The 20,695-nt window shown below is 33.3% G+C and overlaps 1 protein-coding gene and 1 long non-coding RNA gene across 7 annotated transcripts; both read left to right on the top strand.

The window, feature by feature from the left end:
• The first annotated feature begins 4,647 nt into the window (after window positions 1–4,647).
• LOC108203008 (serine/threonine-protein kinase BSK2) lies at window positions 4,648–15,812 on the top strand. Of its 2 annotated transcripts, none has more exons than XM_017371687.2 (10): window positions 4,648–5,079; window positions 5,566–5,786; window positions 6,600–6,735; window positions 8,056–8,189; window positions 10,028–10,133; window positions 11,826–11,911; window positions 12,813–13,001; window positions 13,106–13,264; window positions 13,502–13,615; window positions 15,300–15,812. In XM_017371687.2, the coding sequence occupies exons 1-10, from the start codon at window positions 5,007–5,009 to the stop codon at window positions 15,549–15,551; spliced, it is 1,470 nt and encodes a 489-aa protein (XP_017227176.1). In that variant the 5' UTR covers window positions 4,648–5,006; the 3' UTR covers window positions 15,552–15,812. The 2 variants fall into 2 exon arrangements, with proteins under 2 accessions (XP_017227176.1, XP_063940628.1); XM_064084558.1 differs by lacking the exon at window positions 15,300–15,812 and adding an exon at window positions 14,660–15,052 and having other exon boundaries at window positions 4,799–5,079.
• A 2,054-nt stretch (window positions 15,813–17,866) lies between these two features.
• Window positions 17,867–20,231, top strand: LOC108202262 (uncharacterized). 5 transcript variants are annotated; one of them, XR_010287391.1, is made up of 5 exons: window positions 17,917–18,331; window positions 18,430–18,576; window positions 18,800–18,870; window positions 19,390–19,470; window positions 19,616–20,231. It is a non-coding gene; the product is annotated as an uncharacterized LOC108202262 (long non-coding RNA). The 5 variants fall into 5 exon arrangements; XR_010287388.1 differs by having other exon boundaries at window positions 17,916–18,331; window positions 18,430–19,470; XR_010287389.1 differs by having other exon boundaries at window positions 18,800–20,231.
• Window positions 20,232–20,695: the final 464 nt, after the last annotated feature.

The following is a 20,695-nucleotide window of genomic DNA, read 5'->3' as shown; positions in this document are numbered from 1 at the left end:
ACGAATTAATTGATCCAGTCAATTAAACAGTTCAGGAGAAGTCAATGCAATTAAATGACTTATATATATATATATATTATTAATTGTGAATTACTTGAATATAATTAAATTCAAGTAATTAACTAAACACAATTAATTATATATATATAGACATATATATATATATATATATATGTATAAATATGAAAGACTTGTAAAAATTGTCTAAGTCACAAGGCATACCACAGGGGCACTCGGCGCAAAGTTTGACCAAGAGTCAAAGCGCAAACTTTGACTCAGGTCAACCTCAGTTAAGATACATGTATGTGTCTAAGTGCTCAACTCTTCACAGGGGGACACAAAGAGTACATGGCGCAAACTTTGACTTACAAAAGTCAAAGCTTGCGCTTGGTACAAAAGATCAAAGAAGATGTTAAGTACAATCTCTTGTACTGTGAAGCACAAAGTTCAGGTGGGCGCAACGTTTGACTCAAGGTCAAAGTTGGCGCCACCTACTCTTACTCTCGTCCAAAGCGCAACTTCATGTGTGGGTGAAGAATTGGCTAAGTCCTTCACTGGGAGATCAATACAGGCGCAAGGTTTGACCAGTTGACTTCCTGTAAACAATGGATGTATTTGGGCGCAACTTTCATGTATATATATATATATATGTGTATATATATGTATATGAAAGTGGCGCCACTCCTTGTTTACACCTGAGTTAGATTTATTTTTATAAATCGAATCCGTCCAGGACGAACTCAAGTCGTCCAGGACGAACTCGTTAACCATGGTTAGTTGTTGGAAAGCCTATAAATTGAGGTTGATGTTTTCATTTGAAAACAACTACACACTTTGTAAGTGCACACACTATACACATTCTCGAGAGTTAAATTAGAATATCGTTTTATCGAGAGTTTGTAATAGAGTGATTGTAGTCTCTGCAGCCGACACTTGTGTTGGAATTTGTAGCACCCGAGGATTATTTCTAATACAAGAATATTCCCCGACTTGCTGGAGTTATTTATTTACGATTGATTTAACATGGACTGAAACAGAATTATCCGCAATTAAATTAAATCGAAGAAATTGGTTAAGACGTATCCAACCCCCCCCCCCCCCTTCTACGTCTGATTGGACCTAACAGATAGAGTTTCATCTCTCAAAATCCTCAAATTTTCTTCAAACTAAGCATTCTTCGGATAAACTTTAATATCGTTTTTAATTTTTTTTTGCTTTTGCGGTATCCGATTCCGTTTTAACTCTCCAACTACACTGCTGCAAAAATCGAGATAGATATACTTAGTAATAATAATAATTTATAAATTGAGATGGACTGAAATACAAATGAGATCAACCTGTTGATGAAATATGAATTCTTAAATAGAGATCTACATATAGCATTCTTCATAATATTAGAACAGTTAGAACTAATTCAGAATTTCTGAATTTAGCATTAGAAATATATATTTTATATCATAACATTCGTATGGTTGGATCGTCAAGAAAATTTTTGAAAACAAAATAATGATCGATTCGGAACCAAATTTGTTTGAAGTTGATCTAATTTCACTAGTTGACTGCTAAAATCTTAGATCAAATATATTTTGTATTTTTGATATTTTTGTAATTTCATTAAAATAAATAAATCACAACATCCGTGCGGTTGGATCGTCAAAAAAAGTAAAATAAATAATCATCAATTTAGGACCAAACTTGTTTGAAGTGATTTTTTTTATATAAAAAAATCAAATTTTCATGAACGGCTTGACACGACTCGAACTCGATTCGACTCGAATTTCACGAACATCTCGAACTCGACTTGGTTCTTAACGAACTCGAGTTCGAATAACAAAAAATATTTGTTTATCTATTCGATCAAACTCGACTCCTTTGGGAAAAATTCGAACTTCAACTCGATAAGCAAAAACTCGACTTACTCGGTTCGTTTACAAGCTTAACTCGAACAAGTCGTTCCACTTAATATTGAACTAATCGTTTCACTTAATATTTTATTATTTAGTAACTCCTTTGTTAAATATTTAAATATACTAACCTTAAGCCGTACTCCTTGGCTTAAGTATGTGGTTCAAAATATATTATTTATAATTTAATCTTTAATATCAATTTAGGAATGGTTTAATATTGTTTGATGATAATTATAACTTTTTACATGGAGAAATGAATTGAATTGATGTTAATTAAATTATATTAACCAACTCTTTATACTTTTTTCTTAGAAATTTAACTTTTACGATGAATTTTTTTATATTATAAATCGACACAAATAATAAACATTTTTATTATTTATTTGTAAATGTTCTTATGATTTTAATATATTATAGGAGTTTTCTCATAAATACCCAAGTCCAAGAGTTTTTTTTTAAAAATACTACATCTTTTTCAAATATTTTACAAAAATACCAAACTTTTTAAAATAGTTGCAAAAACACAGTACGCAACCTGTTGCAATCATAGTTGCAACCAGATGCAACCATAGTTGCAACCCATGCGGGACCAATTAACTGAATTGCATAAGATTGCATTTAGTTGGAGACTGTATTTTTGCAAATATTTTTCAAAAAGTTAGTATTTTTGAAAATATATTCAAAAGATAGTAAAATCGCAAAAAAACTTAGAAAAAGAGAAATTTTTGTTAAATTCCCTATATTTATAATGTGTTTTCCGATTAATTTTTAGATCATATTTTTCATATTTCATATTTCTTCATTTTTAAAGAAAAAGAATTTTTTTTATCTTATTGGAGCAGACTTTACAATTAAAAAGATTTATATGTTGTTTAGTGTTTGTCTTGTAAAACGCGTTAGAGTTAAGAAAAATTATAATATGTTCATATTTGTTTTCAAGTAAAAAATATAATAACTAATAATTATTATGTTTTTCATTTTTATATAATTATTACTATTTTTTTATGAAAAATAGAAAAGAATAATTCATGATTATGACCAAACTTTACAATTACAATTATAAGCTATCCCCTGCTTGTTTATTATAATATAATAATATAGATGGTTTGTAATACTACACACAATTTTATGATGATATCTGAATAATTTAATCATTTTTGAAGTTATAAATACCCTGCTATATTATAAGTTTTGAGCTTGTTTGACTTATCTTATTTCATATAAACAAGTCACTTGTTTCTGTAAATTTTGTGTCAATGAAATTTTTTTCTAAAGAAATTAAATTATTTAAAACACAAGAAATTAAATATCTATAAAATATCTTATATTAAAAATATATTTTATAAAGCATAATTTTTTTTGAGAATCAAATTGAAATTTTCATATAATAATCAGTGTCGTATAAATCTGGAACCGAACCAAATTGGTTGAGATAACAATTTAAGATTAATCAGAAATTTGGATTTAATCGAAGGGATTAATTGGAGTAAAAATCGGATGTTGTTCTAATATCAAAATACTATTAGGCTTTTTTCATACATAACCAAGTTTGAAAGATTTTTTGTGAAAATACTATCATTTTTTAGAACAAATTACAAAAATACTATACTTTTGAAAATATTTTAAAATTACGGTAATTGCATATGCAACCATATTTGCAACCGCTAACAATCATATTCAACTTTGAAAAAAAAATTAAAAATCATATTTGTTGATGGATTCAAGATTAATCATTCTTGCCGCCACAGTGACATCATCGGTGACGGACGCGTCGGTGGTCTCCGCCGGCGTATTTAACGTCGGCGAGCGGCGATGCGGGGAGAAAGGAGACGATCGGGGGCTGGGTGCGTGAGTGCCGGGTTGAGGCGGTTGTGTATTTGAAAATAGGATTTAAAATATAGTATATTCGAAAGATTTTAAAGAGAGTAGTATATTTGTAAATAAGATCCAAAAAGTAGTATACATGGAAAATTCCCAATATTATTTAGTATTTATTTGTTGTTATATTAGTTATTTATTAATAAATATATATTTATTATATCATAAATTATGCAATTGTTCATATTTAATATAATATAATATTTTAATCATGATAAATTATTATATGTTTTCCGAATAAAAAAATTTATAAAAGTTAATCAGATTTAAAAAATTGAATTACTCAGTCATCTCACAAAAATCAAAATTATTCCTCTTCGCTGTCTCATCCTCTCTTCTATTTTACTAGTTTTTCAATAAAACTCATATATAATCTTATATAGATTAGATCTTGTTGAATATCTGATTATCAAGGTTGTTAGTCGTGCCCATCTTTGGGATGTAATTTGGGATGTAAGTGTGTTATGTTTTGTTATCTTTGTGTATATCGTTACTTGTTTCAATTATCAGCCTGAAAAAAAATTATACGGTATTTTGAGAGATTTGGAATTCGACTGATAGTTTTGAACATTCTAATGTAGGTTGGACTGCTCGAGATATCATTCTAATACCTTTTAGATTAAATTTTTTTAATAATGTATGTGTTAAGCGATCTTAAAATAAAATAACTATTTATTTAGCTAGTTTTTTGTTTTACAGTTAGATCGTAGTTACAGTTCGGATGTTATCTCGGTTGAGTTTCAGTATTTTTCTTATTAAACATTTTGTCATAATAAAATTATTTATTTGTCAAAAAATTAATCAGAAAATTTTAAAATACCGCACATAGCATATAGCATGGACTCGAAAGAAACTTATGTTGACAAGAACACGAATTCGAAGTAGTTAGAAAGAAAGGGTGCTTTTTCAATGTAAGAACGGCCCCTAATTTGTTGTCTCCCCACACACACCCCATACTTGACAATCACGTGCTCATCATCAACTTATCATGTGATCTTCTTCCCTTCATCATCATACACAATCACACATCTCTCTCTCTCCCTGCTTACAAGGGTTGCTTTTGGTCAATCAGCTCACTCTCATTGACCCTATATTTACAATCTTTTTCTCCATTTTTACACACCCTTTTACTGCTTTTACTTAACTTGATAATATAAAGACTCACTGTGTGTTTTGGGTGTGATTTTGTGTGTTTTTTTGTTGTCTATGTAAAATATAGACATGGGCTGTTTTCAGTCCAAAACTGTTAATGTTCAGTCTCCAGACAAAGAACCTGAACCTAAACCAGATCTGGGTATTAGTTCTTTTGTTGTTTATGTATGAAATTTATGTTTTTTTCTTGTCTGTTGTAATACATTGAGTACAAACTAATGCTAATGTATGTTGAAAATTGTTAAATGAGGCTAATGTGATGTTAATATGCTAATGTCACTATAGTTAATTGTATGTGAGGAGTATTCATTCTTTAGGGTAGTAATATGATTGTTTTAGGTATTGCTTCTTTTACACTGATCTCGTATTTATGTTTCTCAATTTGCTTCTGACTTTGCACTTTAGCTATAATTTGATCGATGTTGATTGTAAATTAGGTTAATTCGATTTTATTTATAATGTTTGCATTTCTATAGGTTCTTTGAACAGTACTGTAATTCTTTTGGGAATCACTTTAATTATTTGGTAGGAGTGTTAGATACCTGTTAACAAAATAGAGGTCAGTTGTGTTTATTAGTAAGTATTCGTGCATTAGTTTGTATTGATTGAATTTAATGGTTTTTTGAAGCAAATGGGGATCAACTAGATCAAGATCAAGTTCCTGCATTTAAAGAATTTGCACTTGCAGACCTTAGGACCGCGACAAATGGGTTCAGTAATGATTTTATAGTGTCAGAAAGTGGGGAGAAAGCTCCCAATGTTGTTTATAGAGGAAAACTTCGGAGCAATCGTGTTGTTGCCATTAAACGCTTTTCAAAGCAATCTTGGCCTGATCCCCAACAGTTTGTGGTAAAGATCGATACTTTCTTTTGTTGTTAGGGCTGTTTGTATCATAAAATTAGTTTCTGGTTGGTTGTTTGCTTATATTATGCAGTAACATGATTGATATTCCTCCATAAAACAATAAAGGTTGATACTCACCCTCCTTTCCCCAATAAATATGTGAATTTTCAGCAGTCCATAATTTTTGGTGATTGTGAAGAGATACAATATCCCCTTGTTATATCCCACTTGCTTACACTTTTATTATCTAGTTGCCTAATAGCTATTGTCACTTTATTAGGACATTATTTTTTTATATTCAACTGAACTAAGCACTATGCCACAATACAACAATCATCATCATTTTCAGTGGCTGTAGTCGGGAAAGTTCATTTCTCCAAGGTTAATAAATTAGTCATTCTTTTAATTGGGTTGTTGGTCCTAACAACAAACTATAATTCAATGCCGTGAGAACACTTTGTGGGATTTTTCTTATTAGTCTTATTCAAGAATTAGGTTGTCACTAGCCAATATAGAGATCTAATTTTCTAGTCAGATACTATGAGAAGAATGCTTGTCATAGCTTTTATTGTGCACAATTCTTCGGAACTTTTCTATTGTCAGCTACAATGAAACAAGATGCAAAATACTATTTGACCCAACTAAGAAAGATGTAATTTTTAAGCAATGCAGTCTTTTGTTTCGTTGATTTAATTTTCTAAGATTTCTTAATTCATGGATGGTTGTTAGAGTTATGTCTATCTAGTTTATGTGAGAATATGACCAGGTTGGAAACTTTAGTTAGGGTTATTATACAATATCTAAAGATGTTCTTTGCAGACAGAAGCATCTGAAGTTGGCAAGGTTCGACATAAGAGACTGGTTAATCTAATCGGATATTGCGCCGAGGGAGATGAGCGTCTTTTGGTTGCAGAGTTCATGCCCAATGATACCCTCTCAAAGCATCTATTTCACTGTATGCACTTGCATTTTTTGTTTGTTTCTCGTGTTTTTACTGGAAAAATGATTGCATTTTGACATTATTGGCCAAGATCAAAATATGACCAAATATTAAATTAAATAAATTAAGATTGAAAATGGGTAAAAATTAAATCTGTAAGAGTTTGTTATAAATTTAAACCTCCTAGTTAATGTGGAATTGTGGATAATCATATCATTTGTTCAAATGTACTGTTCTATAATTCGTCTTCTTCTAGAAGATATAACAGGTGCATAGGCATTAAGCAACACCCTGCTAACTCGATAATTTGTTTGGATGGTTAGGCTGAGTGAGTCTTTTATTATAAATACTTTAATCTTTTGAATATTGAAATGGCTTTATATTTTTGGTATTCTTATGTACAATAATTAATTTCGAGATCTAGGAACCTTATCCTAGTTGCCTTTGCTGCCTAGATCTCACTAAGAGACTTCAGTTTAATTTTTGAGACGTGGTAGTTGAGCCATCATAGAGGGTCCTCTTATGATTTAAAATCAAAGAATAAAATTTTGTGGTCTAGACTCTAGAGTAACTCAACAACTTTTTTTAGATGTAGTCACTTATGTTTGTGAACCTTACATGTTTTTAAAGAAGACATGCAAAATATACTACGGTTTTATAGGATTAAAAACAACACACACACACACACTGAGAATGTGCTTTCAGTACAAACTACACCCTTTTATAAATTTCTTGGATGAAGTCAACAACTCAATTCAAAAAATTTAAAATTCCAAATAGTCGAATGAAGCTTATACATTATTCTAGAGGAAGAGGAATGTAAGAAAAAAATTAGTAGAAATCAGACACCTTTATTCCCATCATCACTAGAAGAATAAGTAGATTATAACCAAACAATAAGCTTGTGCGATTTTGAGACCTGCAATTTTGCAATATATATGATAATTAGGTATATAGTACGTATGCAGCTTGCAGCATAACAGACTGAATAGGTGGTCCTTTTCCAACTATTGGAGGGGGTGGTCAGAGGATCAATTTGCTAAATCAAATGATTATTAACAAAGGCTACCCGTGCCTGGTCTTACTGACTTAACGATTGTAAGAAGGTTCATGTGGTGGGATTGATTTGCTTGGTCCGAGACTTTTAGATAACTTGAGTTTATAGACAAGCATTTAACTACTTTCTATCCGCATGACAAAAGAATTGTTCATACTGCGCTTGGCTTCTTTTAAGAATTGCTATTCGTAATTGATTTCATAGATACAAATAGAATTCTCTCTTGCTTAATTTCTGTGTTTAGAATATTTTTCGTAAATAGTATTGGATTCTTGTAGGGGAGAAGCAGCCTCTGCCTTGGGAAATGCGTGTAAGAGTAGCACACTATATAGCCGAAGCCCTTGATCATTGCAGTGCTGCGAATAGGAAAATCTATCATGATCTTAATGCATACAGAGTCCTATTTGACGAGGTAAATACTTTGATACACAACTCAAGATGAACAGTCTTCATCGTTGGAACTGTACTATATCTAGCTAAACAATGATATGAAATTAAGTTGCTTGAGGTTTGTTTTTTTTTAAAAAAAACTTTGCGTAATTTTTTTCTCACAGCTCTCATTTTGCTAAACTCAATTTATTTGATATGTCCAAGTCTAATACAGTGCAAAGGAGTCAATTTTTCTTGTGGTAGAATATTACCATAAAATTAACTTATGGAGTAATGAATATAATCCCTAAAATACTAACTTGTACTCATTTTACACTTAATCCATTATACTCAATCATTTTTTAATTCATGTTAAGGGGACTATCTGATCCACTCTTCTTCGTAGGTATTATAATTTAACATAAATGAACCAAGTAGTCCTTAACTTAAGGATGAAATTTGGTAGAAATTGTAGTGTATAGCAAATAGTCAGGGCATCAGGGGATTATAATTTACTTACAAAAACAGTAAGGGGTGTGAAATTGAAAAACTCCTTACAGAATATTCTCAATTTGTCCTGTACTAATCCCCTTCAAGTCTAGTTGACTTATTTAAGAGTTTGATTGGCCAATATTAGCTATATATGCACAAAAGTAAACCTTTTTTCACTGCTGCTGCTTTTGATGCCGTGAACGCTTATGAATATTCTTTGAGAGTCATAGTAATAGCAATATGTATATATATATAAAAAAAAATCTTATTATTATATTTATATGTATCAGTAGCATAATGTGCAACTACAGTGAAACCTCTATAAATTAATAACGTTGGGACTGCTAAATTTTATAAATTTATCGAGATTATTAATTAATTGAGGTTGAATATGTAGTGTCACTATTATGTTGGGACCAAAAATTTGTAGTACAATATTAATTTATCGTGGCTTATTAATCAATCGAAGTTTAACTGTATATCGCTACTGTGAAATTTACTAGATGGTCAGCAGTGCATGACATCCCTCTTCCTGTTGCCTTTGCACAGTACTCTGTTCATATTATAGCTCAGACCTCCATCAATTGTTAAAATATTTGACGACATATTGTAATTGAACACTCTACTGATATCAACAGAGGCAAGAATTATGTCCTGGTGCATAGCAAATTTAGATTGCATTGATAAATGCAATATTATCGATAGTATCACAAGATTTAGTTCCTAGTGTCATTTTATAAAAAAAATAGAAAAACGTGCAATGACAATGAAAGTGATTACAGATTATCACTTCTTGGTTACTTACTTTGTCCTGCTCACAGTAATGTATATTAACATTATTATAAACTAGTATAAGCTTATAATGCTAGACATCTAACAAACTTAGATATCATGAGGAGGAAGAAGATCAACATTATTAAGTACACTGTAAATTGACATCAAGTTGTCCCCCTTATAAGTTTTTCTCAGTCAACTCTTTTATGATTAGAATATAGAACCTAAAACGTATTTGTATACTTTAATAATATTCCTTTCCAGATAGTTTTTTTTTTTGTGTTTTGACGGGGAACCTTTAGAAGTAAATCCTGGGTGCGGACCACCCTACTAGACCCGATACCAGGTAAACGGAGTGCTTATGCACTGGTAGGTGGCCCCCAAGAAATGTATGCCGCTCACAGGGTTCTGTTTTTGGTTAATGTAGACCACTAATTCTACATACACATTATTGAAATAGGCCCAGTACTGGGCCAATGTTGACAATTATTTATTCATACACAATTTTGAAAGATCACCTTGTGTTTGTTTAATGGCTATCTTCTTTTCCATATTATATTCTGGTGTGGGCAAATTAATGTTATTCTCTCTAAACTCGAGTTGTTCTCTTGTTAGGAAGGTGATCCCCGACTATCCAGCTTCGGACTTATGAAAAATAGTAGAGATGGAAAAAGTTATAGCACCAATCTGGCTTATACTCCACCTGAGTTTATGCGTACTGGTAATTGCATATATAAACTATTCTTCCAAACAGTGATTGCTATATACAATCTGTAGTTTAGATATTTTTATGAGCATACCAAGGAAGTTCCAAAGCGTTGCTGGATCAATTTTTTCTGTTAAGTGTAAGTAGCTTCATATAACCTCAGAACTATTTTAATAGGATATTGTGCTGCTAAATCATAGATTGAGAATAAGGTGTCCTTGTCACCCTTTAGAATAACAAGCCATGCATTTACATTTGACTGAACACAGACACATCACCAGAACTCCAATACAGAGCTCTGAAAAAGAGACCACAGCTTACTTGAATTATCTTCTTTGTAATTGCACTGACTGCGTTATGAGTTCTTACATTTGATAGATGGAAGAGTCTGTGTCAGCAGCTTAAATTGGCAGTTAGTTGTAAGTTGGAATTGAACTCTATGCTTAGTTATAAACATATCAATTAATCCGGCAGAGATCGACTTAGATACGATAAGAGATAAAAAAATTATTTGTTTATGATTAATGTAGAAGAGTTCGGAGGTATAATTTGGAGATAGAAGGTTATTTTTCTGATGGATTGAGCCCCACTAAGTATGGTTTGTATGTCCTATTAAGAAGTCCATCCGATGTCCTGGTTTTTTCTCCTTGAGATTTGTTCTTTCCTCTCAGCTTCTTAGATTTCGAAGTTATATAAGCAATCTTGTGCATTCTATAGTTTTAAGCATGTTAATATCTTTTAGGCTAATCTGTAATGAGGTCACCAAGTGCTTGTGATATCATATTTCACCAACTACCATAGCCGGATATTTCATAAAAATATGGCTTTCAAATTGTTGCCAGGGTCCTGTTTTTCACGATCATTATCGTTATCTAAAGCATGGAGTTGCTTTATGTTATCTAAAGCATGGAGTTGCTTTATGGTGGAGAATCCGTTGGTTGAACAATAGAAACTGTGTCGTTAATTATTTTATAACTGAATAACATTTAAAGTTGGTTTATTAATGTGATACGTTTGTTAAGTTCAACTGCTTATTATAAGATTATAACGCCCATGTGTTAAAGTGGACTTGATCTGAATTTTGAACAATCAATGGAAATGTAATGATAAATTGATGCAGAAGTGCCTCTGTGATTTGTGTTAAATAGCCTACTTCGCGTTGAATTGAGAAAGCTTGAACTCCAGTAAAAGTGGTATTTGGAATCGAATAAGTTCACAAGTCAAGTTATAATTAGCTGAACAGAGTTTATAAGATTTTTCACAAGAGCAACTGCATATGCCAGTTATGCTATTTTGGAGACCTGGTTGGGACAAGCTTAAGTTTGAAAGTCAGAAACAGGGTGGGTGGGAGTGACGTGAGACAGTCATTCAAGTTATAGCCTGTGCTTTGACTATGCTTGATTCTGTTTCTTGTTTTTCTAGGATTATTGTAGCATTCTAATCAGGTCATGCGTTATGCAATTGTTCAATAAGCTCTAGTAGTACGTTCATATGTTCATACTTCTTGTTGAAGGTTAATTAATAATACCAAACGAATAGGGGCACAGTGATGATCAGAGTCTTTTCCTCTTACATACTTTTACCCATTTTGGTTTACTAGCTTAATTTTGTAAGGTGAAAGTTAAGGCATTCTTATTACTTATACTTGAAACATGACTTCCGATATTGATGCCCAAGAACTTATATTTAGTTCATATCAATTTGCAGGCAGGGTTATTCCAGAGAGCGTGATCTACAGTTACGGAACTGTACTGCTAGACCTGTTGAGCGGAAAGCATATCCCTCCAAGCCATGTATGATTTGTACAGTTCATTGTAGTAATTTACTTTGAGGCAGCTTCTTTGAGACTTATATTTCTCGTTGCTTGACCCAGAATGTATTTGTCACTAAGTTTGCGTGTCCTTTTTTTTTTTCTCACCTCGTTTTTAGGAAAAGAATACTCTGTTTTGTTGCCTTTCTTATGAATGTTATGGTTATGACTAATGAGCATGTTCTATATCAACCTAAACATTGCAAGACATCAAAAGTGTAAGATATTCATTAGGGCATAGGTTATACAATAAGTTAATGTGCTTCTTATGTATAACAACTTTTAGGCCTGTAACAAATTCGATATATGTAGCTAAGTTTATATTTGATATATCTAGTTAAGTTTATTTTTTAATCAATATCTGCCAGAATTGAACATCAAGGGGCACAATTTTGTCTCTATCTGTAGTTTGGGTTGCAAACTTTATCCTGTTCTTTATTATATTAAAAGCTTGTCATAGCCAGTAAAAACCACCTGTAGATTTCTTACTCTACATAAAAGTAACAACTAACAAGCATTTAAACCGAGTTACTTGTGTCAAAGCTCTATAGTTTAATATAATCATGGCAAATAACCAAAAATATCACGAGATTGGATATTCCTTAGACCTTAACACCCCCCCCCCCCCCCCCCCCCCCCCCAACCCCCAAGTGGAGCTCACAACTCACAAGAAATTGCCACTGGATTGTTTGCTCCTTCATCCTGCTGATGACTGATAACTCTTTTAGTTTTTCACATGCGATAGCATCCTTCTGAAGATCTCCATTCTGTGTAGCTTCAGCATACTTGCAATGAGTGTTTACACCTCTTTGTCATCTATGTTAGTGACCACTATAACGCTTCCATATATTGTTTTTTATTTTAACTGTAATATGGTATTCTAGGCATTGGATTTAATCAGGGGAAAAAATGTTCTGTTGCTAGTGGATTCTTCATTAGAAGGACAATATGCAAATGAAGATGCGACTGCATTGGTTGAACTTGCTTCCCAATGTCTCAATTATGAGGCTAGAGACCGACCTGAAATCAAGTTTCTTCTAACTGCGGTGGCACCACTTCAAAAGCAGAAAGAGGTACCCAAATATTAACTATTTAATGTTTAAAATTTTATTTGCTAGATCTTATTCTATGTAAACTTTGATATTAATTTTTGTTGTTTTACATTGCATATTTCTAGGTAGCATCTCATGCTTTGATGGGTCTGACAAAAACCCCGGCGGTTCTACCAACTATGCTTTCTCCTCTTGGAAAGGCTTGTGCTAGGATGGATCTTACGGCAGTCCATGATATCTTGCTTAAAACTGGTTATAGAGATGAAGAAGGGGCAGAAAATGAGGTTAGTTAATATATAGCCTGGGAATGTCTAATGCCGCAAAACTTTTTTAAGACATAATCAATGATGAACCGTTACTACTTACGGACAATGGTGAACCGTTACACAAACTATATTCGCTCTTCTATGACCCTAATTTCTTTCTTGAAGATTTTTCTTGTTTAAAGATGGTCAAACAAGTTCCTTCCTGTTATACTACTAACTAAGTCTTGTGCAATGGTGCATGTTTATCTTATAAAGCTCTCATTCCAAGAATGGACTCAACAAGTGCAAGATATGCTAAATACAAAGAAGTTTGGAGATATTGCATTTAGGGACAAAGACTTCACAAACGCGGTGGACTATTATTCCAAGGTACAGGTTTAATTTATGTTATGAACTTGCCTTATTTCTTTGTCAGTTTATGGAATAAATAAACCATATATATGAGCTGGGACTTGTGCTCCGTGTATTTTTCTTTCTGTGTCTATTAAGTGGATTCATTCAGTTGCCTACCACAGCTTGAGAGAAAATATGAAGATACAAGAACGTAGTGCATTAGTACTGCCAGTATGTTTTATTAGAAGCTATAAAATAAGTTTTTAACGGAACCAAAGGCTATATCTCTAAAGGTATTGCCTTCACCCCTTTATGGGAGGTTAAGAGTTTTAACCTTGTGAAACACAAAGTAGGTAGGTGTGTGCATGTTCAACTAGCAAAAGAAGAAAAAGTTTCTACTGCAGTTAAAAAGTATAGATTTATTATTTTCTAGCCATATTGTTCATACTGGTTATGTAACAAATGTCCGCATGGTGTAGTTTGCAACCATTAAATATGGGAAGTGCCTTTTTAATTAGTATTATTTATTTACCTTACTGTCTTTTTACGATATTCCTTAACAATTAGGTCAGTGTATTGTAAGCACAACTCCCAGTTTTCTAGGTACTATCTTGTTTATTTCTCTGTAAATCATATGTCACTTTCAATTATATTATTTGTCCACATACCAGACTAAAAAGCTTCTAGACTTCAATGCTATTTTTTTAAAATGATTATAATGGACTTGTGAACTAAATGTTGTACTACACACATAATAACACTTGAGCATTTAAAGATTTAATAAATAGCAATCCTTTTGTTTATGCTTAAAGCAAAATGCATCACAGACTATCTTAAATTTATCTTCTCTTCCCCCCGCTAGGAGTATTATATACACACATAAAATGATATATTATTTTGTATACATATGTAAACATAACACAAAGAAAAAAGAATGAAATATTATGTTACAGCCCCAGGTAAAGTATGGAAAAACACTCACTTTATATTTATAGTTTACAAGTAGATCCATATTTTGATTTATCTAAACCAATTTTAATGACAAACAAGAAATAATTAACTTGACTAAATGATGCAAAGGCTAAAGAAGGAAGTGACTTGCTGCTCTTGGGGACGAGGAAAGTGACTTGTGTGGCACCTCATCAAAATCCAAGTATTTGTGTTCTATACATATTCTGTAATAAACATGTTCTGTCCATTTCCATTAGCCAGATAACTCGGATGAGATCCTGCTCCTAATTCTATATCAGGTTACAGCCTTTTTCAATTCAAAATATATTTATTTTCTAGACATTTAAACAAACAAATTCCATTGTGAAGTTTAAAAATGCTGAATTAGATATGTGCTACTAAGAATTAACTAGTTAAATATTAGCGGTACAGTAATGTGATAAAACTGGTGGATTTCAGGAGGCTGTTACTCATAACTAGTCTCCTTGTCCATTACTTGCCTTCTTACGCTTTACTTTTGCTCGGACAAAATCTTTGCGGAAATGGGACTGACTGTTGTTTGAGGGGTTCATCTTCTAGTTGATCACTTGCCTTTTTACACTTTACGAACTATGCTTATTGTGACCCAACTATCTGTTCCATTGAATTTGGACTTATTGTAATAGTTTCCGTACCATGAGGGTTGAAGTGGATATGGAAATTTCCAATGAAAACTTCTTCAGTGGCTTCGCTTGTCTTATTTGATTTGACATTATCGTTCAAATTGCAGTTGGTTTCTATGATGTCAGTTCCTTCTGGGACAATTTTTGTAAGGCGAGCTATCTCCTACTTAATGCTTGGGCAGCCAGAATTTGCGTTACGAGATGCAATGCAAGCTCAAGTGTGCTTGCCCGAGTGGCCCACTGCCTTCTATATGCAGGCACTCGCTCTTTCTAAGCTTGGAATGGAAACTGATGCTCAAGATATGCTCAACGACGGAGCTGCATTTGAAGCAAAGAAGCAAAACAGTTGGCGAAACTAGTTCATACCACTCGCTAGAACCCTGATCCCCATCTGGTTATCCAACACGTGGTTGTCACTTTGCAGCTCAATTAGTAGAATCTAGATGGTGAAAATTTGGCAGGGTAATGAAGAACTAAAATTACACCAACTCCTTTTGTAGACGGTAGTTTCCCGACACAAATGTATATTTCTATGCAAATAGGAAAATTCAGGAGATGTTAATGCTATTTGATTGGTACCGTTATCATAATCAGTAGTGGAAGTTTCTTTGTGTTTTCAACTGCTGTGATTTTATTCATGTGTTATCATTTGAATTGAACTTTCAGGTTGTGTTGTATGGAATTGGACAGAAAATGAACATAATTTCTAATACCACTGCAAAACGAGTAGTGCCAACCCAAAATTTGTTATAAAATGACGTGGTGTCACCGGTGACGTGACAGTTCTGATTTGATCGGAGAGATTAATGGGTTTATCATTATCATTGAAGTTGCAACCAATAAATATATGATATGTATCATTTTGTACTCATTTTTTTTTACCAAACTTGATACCTCTAACATTTTCTATACATAAAACAATCATCTGCCTAATTTAATTTGCAATTATTCACTTGATAATAACTGAACATTTAAATGTAACGTTTGAAAGTAGTATTAACTTTCTGGTTATTTTGAAAGCAAATGATATTTTAGAATATGTTGGAACTAATTTTCAGCAAGGAAACTGATCGACAATGACCTGTAGAAGAGAAATGTGAGGGATGTGTTCAATTTCGAATGTGAGAATAAGATAACTGGTTTTAATAGGCGGGTTTTGGCCGAATGGGCTTTGGGCGAATTGGCTCAGGCCCAGTTACACAGCCAGTTGGGTTTGACACTATATGCCTCCTGCATGTCCCTGTAGTTCGGTTGGGCACGCTTGATCGGAGCCCAATCTCAAGCACTTTTTCGAGACGACTCTTGGATCGGTTGACTTCGCCTTTATTCGAAAGAATTCAAACATCTCAGAGTTTCGGAAAGTAACATTTCTTTTCAATCCTACTCCCTCTGTCCCAGTCAATTGTATACGTTTTTTTTTCACTGCTCGACACGCTTTTTAAGACTCTTATAAAACATAGTTCTACAATTTATTTTTAAGATTTTTCTTTTTTGTATAAAAATATAAATGTTATACTTTTATACAAAAAAAGAAAATCTTAAAAATAATTCACAGAACTATATTATATTGAAGCATTAAAGTCCGTGCCGCGCCCCCGTCCCCCAATGTATACTATTGACCGGGACGGAGGAGTACTGCTTACAGAAATCTACGCCAATCTTAGTCGTTAATCTTTAAAGGCGCTTTAATCACAATTGTCCATCTCACAACGCTTATATAAACTCCCATTTCCCTTCCATTTACACATTTACGCTTTGTCAAACTGTTGTCTCCGCCAATCCTCTTGTCTTATCAAGAAGCAGCAACAACAATCTCGCAATGACAACCCCAACCTTCAAGCAATCCCTCTCGTGGTTTTGTTGTCTTTAGTTTACTAATTGCAATATATAACGGTTTATCAGCTAACTGAGATACGTCATATAGTGCATAAACATAAAAATAGGAAATAAAGAACATTAAAGATTTTAGCCAAGTTCGACCCATACCTCTGTTGATCTATGTCCTTGTCCACCGCCAATCAAACCAAGTAAGATAATATATTATTAATCACTAAAAATAACTATTAATAGATCCAGTAACACATTTCCCTTTGCACATTGTTGTTGATATCAGCTTGTTGAAGCCCTCTATTCTTTGAACTCTATGCTCTCTAAGTTCTATATTTTCCAATTACAAACTTCTATAGCCTCTACTTCTTTTAATCATTGTTTTCTAAGCTCTGTTATCTAACAACATCAATTACACTTTGAACAATACAATCAAATGAGCTCTCTCTCTCTCTCTCTATCTCTCTCTCTCTTTCAATTTTTACCAAGCCTCCTCTCAAAAAAACCGTAGCCTCCTCTCTTTCTTCTTTTTTCAAGCCGCCGTTGGAGATTTCATCGATTTTCACCGATGAAAAGCTCTGAATCAGTTTATGTTTCTTGATTTGTTCTCGTTTTCTCAATAATACTATCCACCGGATCCGTTCCAAGATTTTAAATCTACTTGCTTTTTAAGATTTTAATTTGATGATAAATCAATTGAGTTGAGTCAATGACGAGTTAAGTGACTTTGATTCAAGGTTAGCCATAGCCGATGATCACTTATAATTATATTCGATAAGGTAGGGATCGTGTGAATTGATCCCACGATAATGGTATGAGTTCAAAATCTTTTGTTTTAGTGATTTTTAATATATTTGTCTTATATGTGATTCGTTTATAACTAGATTAATATGGCTTGTTGCATATCTTATATTTATATAAAGGAGGGTCTCGGGAGGCTGACGTGGCGCTCTCCAGATCTCCTGTTCTGTTTCCCTGAATTTCTAAGATTTTACTGTTTATTATTATTATTATTATTTTTTATTAATTGGAATCCCAGGAGTTGAAAGGTCTTGCTGTTAAATGTTGACCTTTACTGCTTCAGTTGCTAGAATCTCAGTAGTTTCAGGCGCCTCCTCAATATCTCATTCTTCATCTCTGCTTTTGCTGCCGTAATTTTTCCTTGCTCTTACCTGTGGATTGTTTTAGATCGGTGTACAATCTAGGTTAGGCAAAATTGTACACTCGAAGAAGAACTCTAGGTACTCTGTTGCTGCTGTTGCTCTGCTATTTATGCAAGATGAAGACAAGCCTCATGGCAGTGCTTATCTAAGTCTGAAATTTATTTTGAGTTTGTTGATATTCTCACTGATTTTTTGTGCGTATGAACTGGTATGTGTAATATACAGTTTCATGTGGCATTGTACGCAGGTTTGTCGCCTATAGGCCCTGTGCACAAGACAATTTCAGCAAGGAACATTCGTGGTAATTGTACCTTCTGCAGGTTCACTGCAAGAAGAGAAGAATACATCGAGGTACTTGGTGGTCAATCAGGTCTTCGTCAAAATATATGATGAGGTATGGTTATATATATTCCTTGACCTAATCTTTATCTCATGAATTATATATTGCAATCATTTTCATTAGTTCAGAAGAAAGTGGCTATTTACTAAAGTTGCTGCATCAAATGGCTAGAATATATCTTGGCTGGATCGAAGTTCTTGAGAACTTGAAGTGGCATGTCTCAAATCCCTCTAATCATATTCTCTGATTTTCTAGCTTTTTATATTTATCGTTTCAGGTGGATGGCCAAGTGCACCCCATGGTCCATATGCATGGGATATTGCTTTATCGCGGAGAGAAACAATCCGGGTACAATATGTCAAAACTGTGCATTTAATAGAAGCTTACGATTACACCAGAACCTTGATATCTTAAATCATAAACTAAAAGTTAGTGTTGTAATCATGTTTTATGTCATCTTAAGTTATCAACAAACGCATATAAATTATGCATTCAATTTAAGGTTAGATGGGTTATAAAAGAAAAGAGCAGGGAGGAGGTAAATGTAGCAAATTGTTCATCTGTTTCTGAATGTTGGCCTTTTTTTTGCACTGATCTGTTTGGTCCCCTGGCTCAAATGAGGCTACCAAATAATCACACAGTCTCTCTTTTATAGATCATTACCTAGCATATACATTTGCATATACAAATTATAAATTAATAATGTAATTCTGGCTATTTCTCATCTCGCTAGCTTGCTGAATCTGCAGCAGGCAGTCGCGAGCGAGTGCATATATGTTGCCTCTGTGTCTGTGTTTTGGACTTCTGTGGGGGGGCGCATCTTGCTTTCTTGTATTCAATTATTCCTCTTGATTTATGATTTCACAGCTTTCACAAAAGAGTTTACTTGTATACTTGAAGCATATGGGAACCTTTGTTGAGCCTATGCTTGACTTTTGTCACATAAAGGTAATAAGCCCTTTTTCGTCCTCTCATCAAACTTCCGGTTATTTATGTCAACAATGCTGTATTTTCTGAGGTGAAAATTGTTGTGTTGAAACTCAACTATTTTTTTTTTTGTTCATTTAGGATTATTTGTGTTGTTTATTTTCAGGGTAATTTATGAGAGTGAATCTGATTTGGTCTCAAGGACAATTAAAAGGAGTGCGGCTGAGAATGTCGCAGGTATTGGCAACTCATCTTTGATACTGGCCGAGGCCAGAACTTACGGAAAAGATCCATATGACAGTTGGTGGTATGATTATATGGCAGTGAATTGAAATGCAGGAATCAAGAGGAGCTCCTGCCACAAAGCCACCACCTGATTATTTTATATGAGAAAGATTTATTGAGGTGATGCCAGTTCTCGGCTTAATGACTCTACATCCAAATGTACACTCTCGCCAAGGGGCATTCTTGAGATAGGCTGAATGGAAGAAACCATTTTTTTCCTTTATGATTAGTGTATATGTGTAGAGAATGCTTCTTCATTAACCCTTGACTGATATGTTCTTATTTTCTTCTTCCTTTAAATCATTTACTTGTAGTTGTAGTCTGTGCTAGGTAGCAATTTGTTTGTTACATATTGCGTGTAGCAAATTTGGACCTGTAACCAGGCTCTTTGAATGATGTATTTCATATAGATCCTGCAGTCAGGGCTGTATTACTGTTTTGTTCAGCTTTCCTTTTTTTGGAAGTCTGGGATATGAACAATTAAGGCGGTTTTATTTAATATTTGCAATTTGTATGAAGCGATCTTGCTCCACTCCAGACTTAGGACCAGGCAGGAAGAGAGTTCCGAAGTTACACTTGTATAGCCAGGACTATAAAGTCTAGATGATCAGTGAATATAAATTGTATTCTTTTCGTTGATCTATTACTCTAGATGTATTGTTTTTGCAGTTGTGTATTAGGATATATATTTTACGTATAGCAAGAAAAAATTATTATTTATTTCTTTACGTATTTTGTTGCTCCAATATTAGCCTTGTAGAAATATTTGCTGGAGACTTCTGTCAGCAACAAGGAAAAATCTACACAGTTAGAATGTGGAAACACACTTTTCTGTCATACCTTTGTGTTAATGCAGCTCCTCCTGTTTAGTTTGATGTGTCTTTATTTTATAATATTAAATATATTTTTTCTAAAATATTAATAGGAATACATTCTTCACTCGCGCGGAGCGCGTTTTTTT

The sequence above is a fragment of the Daucus carota genome, chromosome 9, assembly GCF_001625215.2.
Source record: "Daucus carota subsp. sativus chromosome 9, DH1 v3.0, whole genome shotgun sequence".
NCBI classification, from domain to species: Eukaryota; Viridiplantae; Streptophyta; class Magnoliopsida; order Apiales; family Apiaceae; genus Daucus; species Daucus carota.
The sequence above is the reverse complement of the archived record's forward strand: the minus strand, read 5'-3'. Positions and strand labels throughout refer to the sequence as shown.

Coding starts and splice junctions, on each gene's coding strand:
- LOC108203008 (XM_017371687.2), top strand. CDS start 5,007: ATGGGCTGTTTTCAGTCCAAAACTGTTAATGTTCAGTCTCCAGACAAA. Junction 10,134..11,825: donor ACCTGAGTTTATGCGTACTG/GTAATTGCATAT, acceptor ATCAATTTGCAG/GCAGGGTTATTCCAGAGAGC. Junction 11,912..12,812: donor AGCATATCCCTCCAAGCCAT/GTATGATTTGTA, acceptor ATGGTATTCTAG/GCATTGGATTTAATCAGGGG.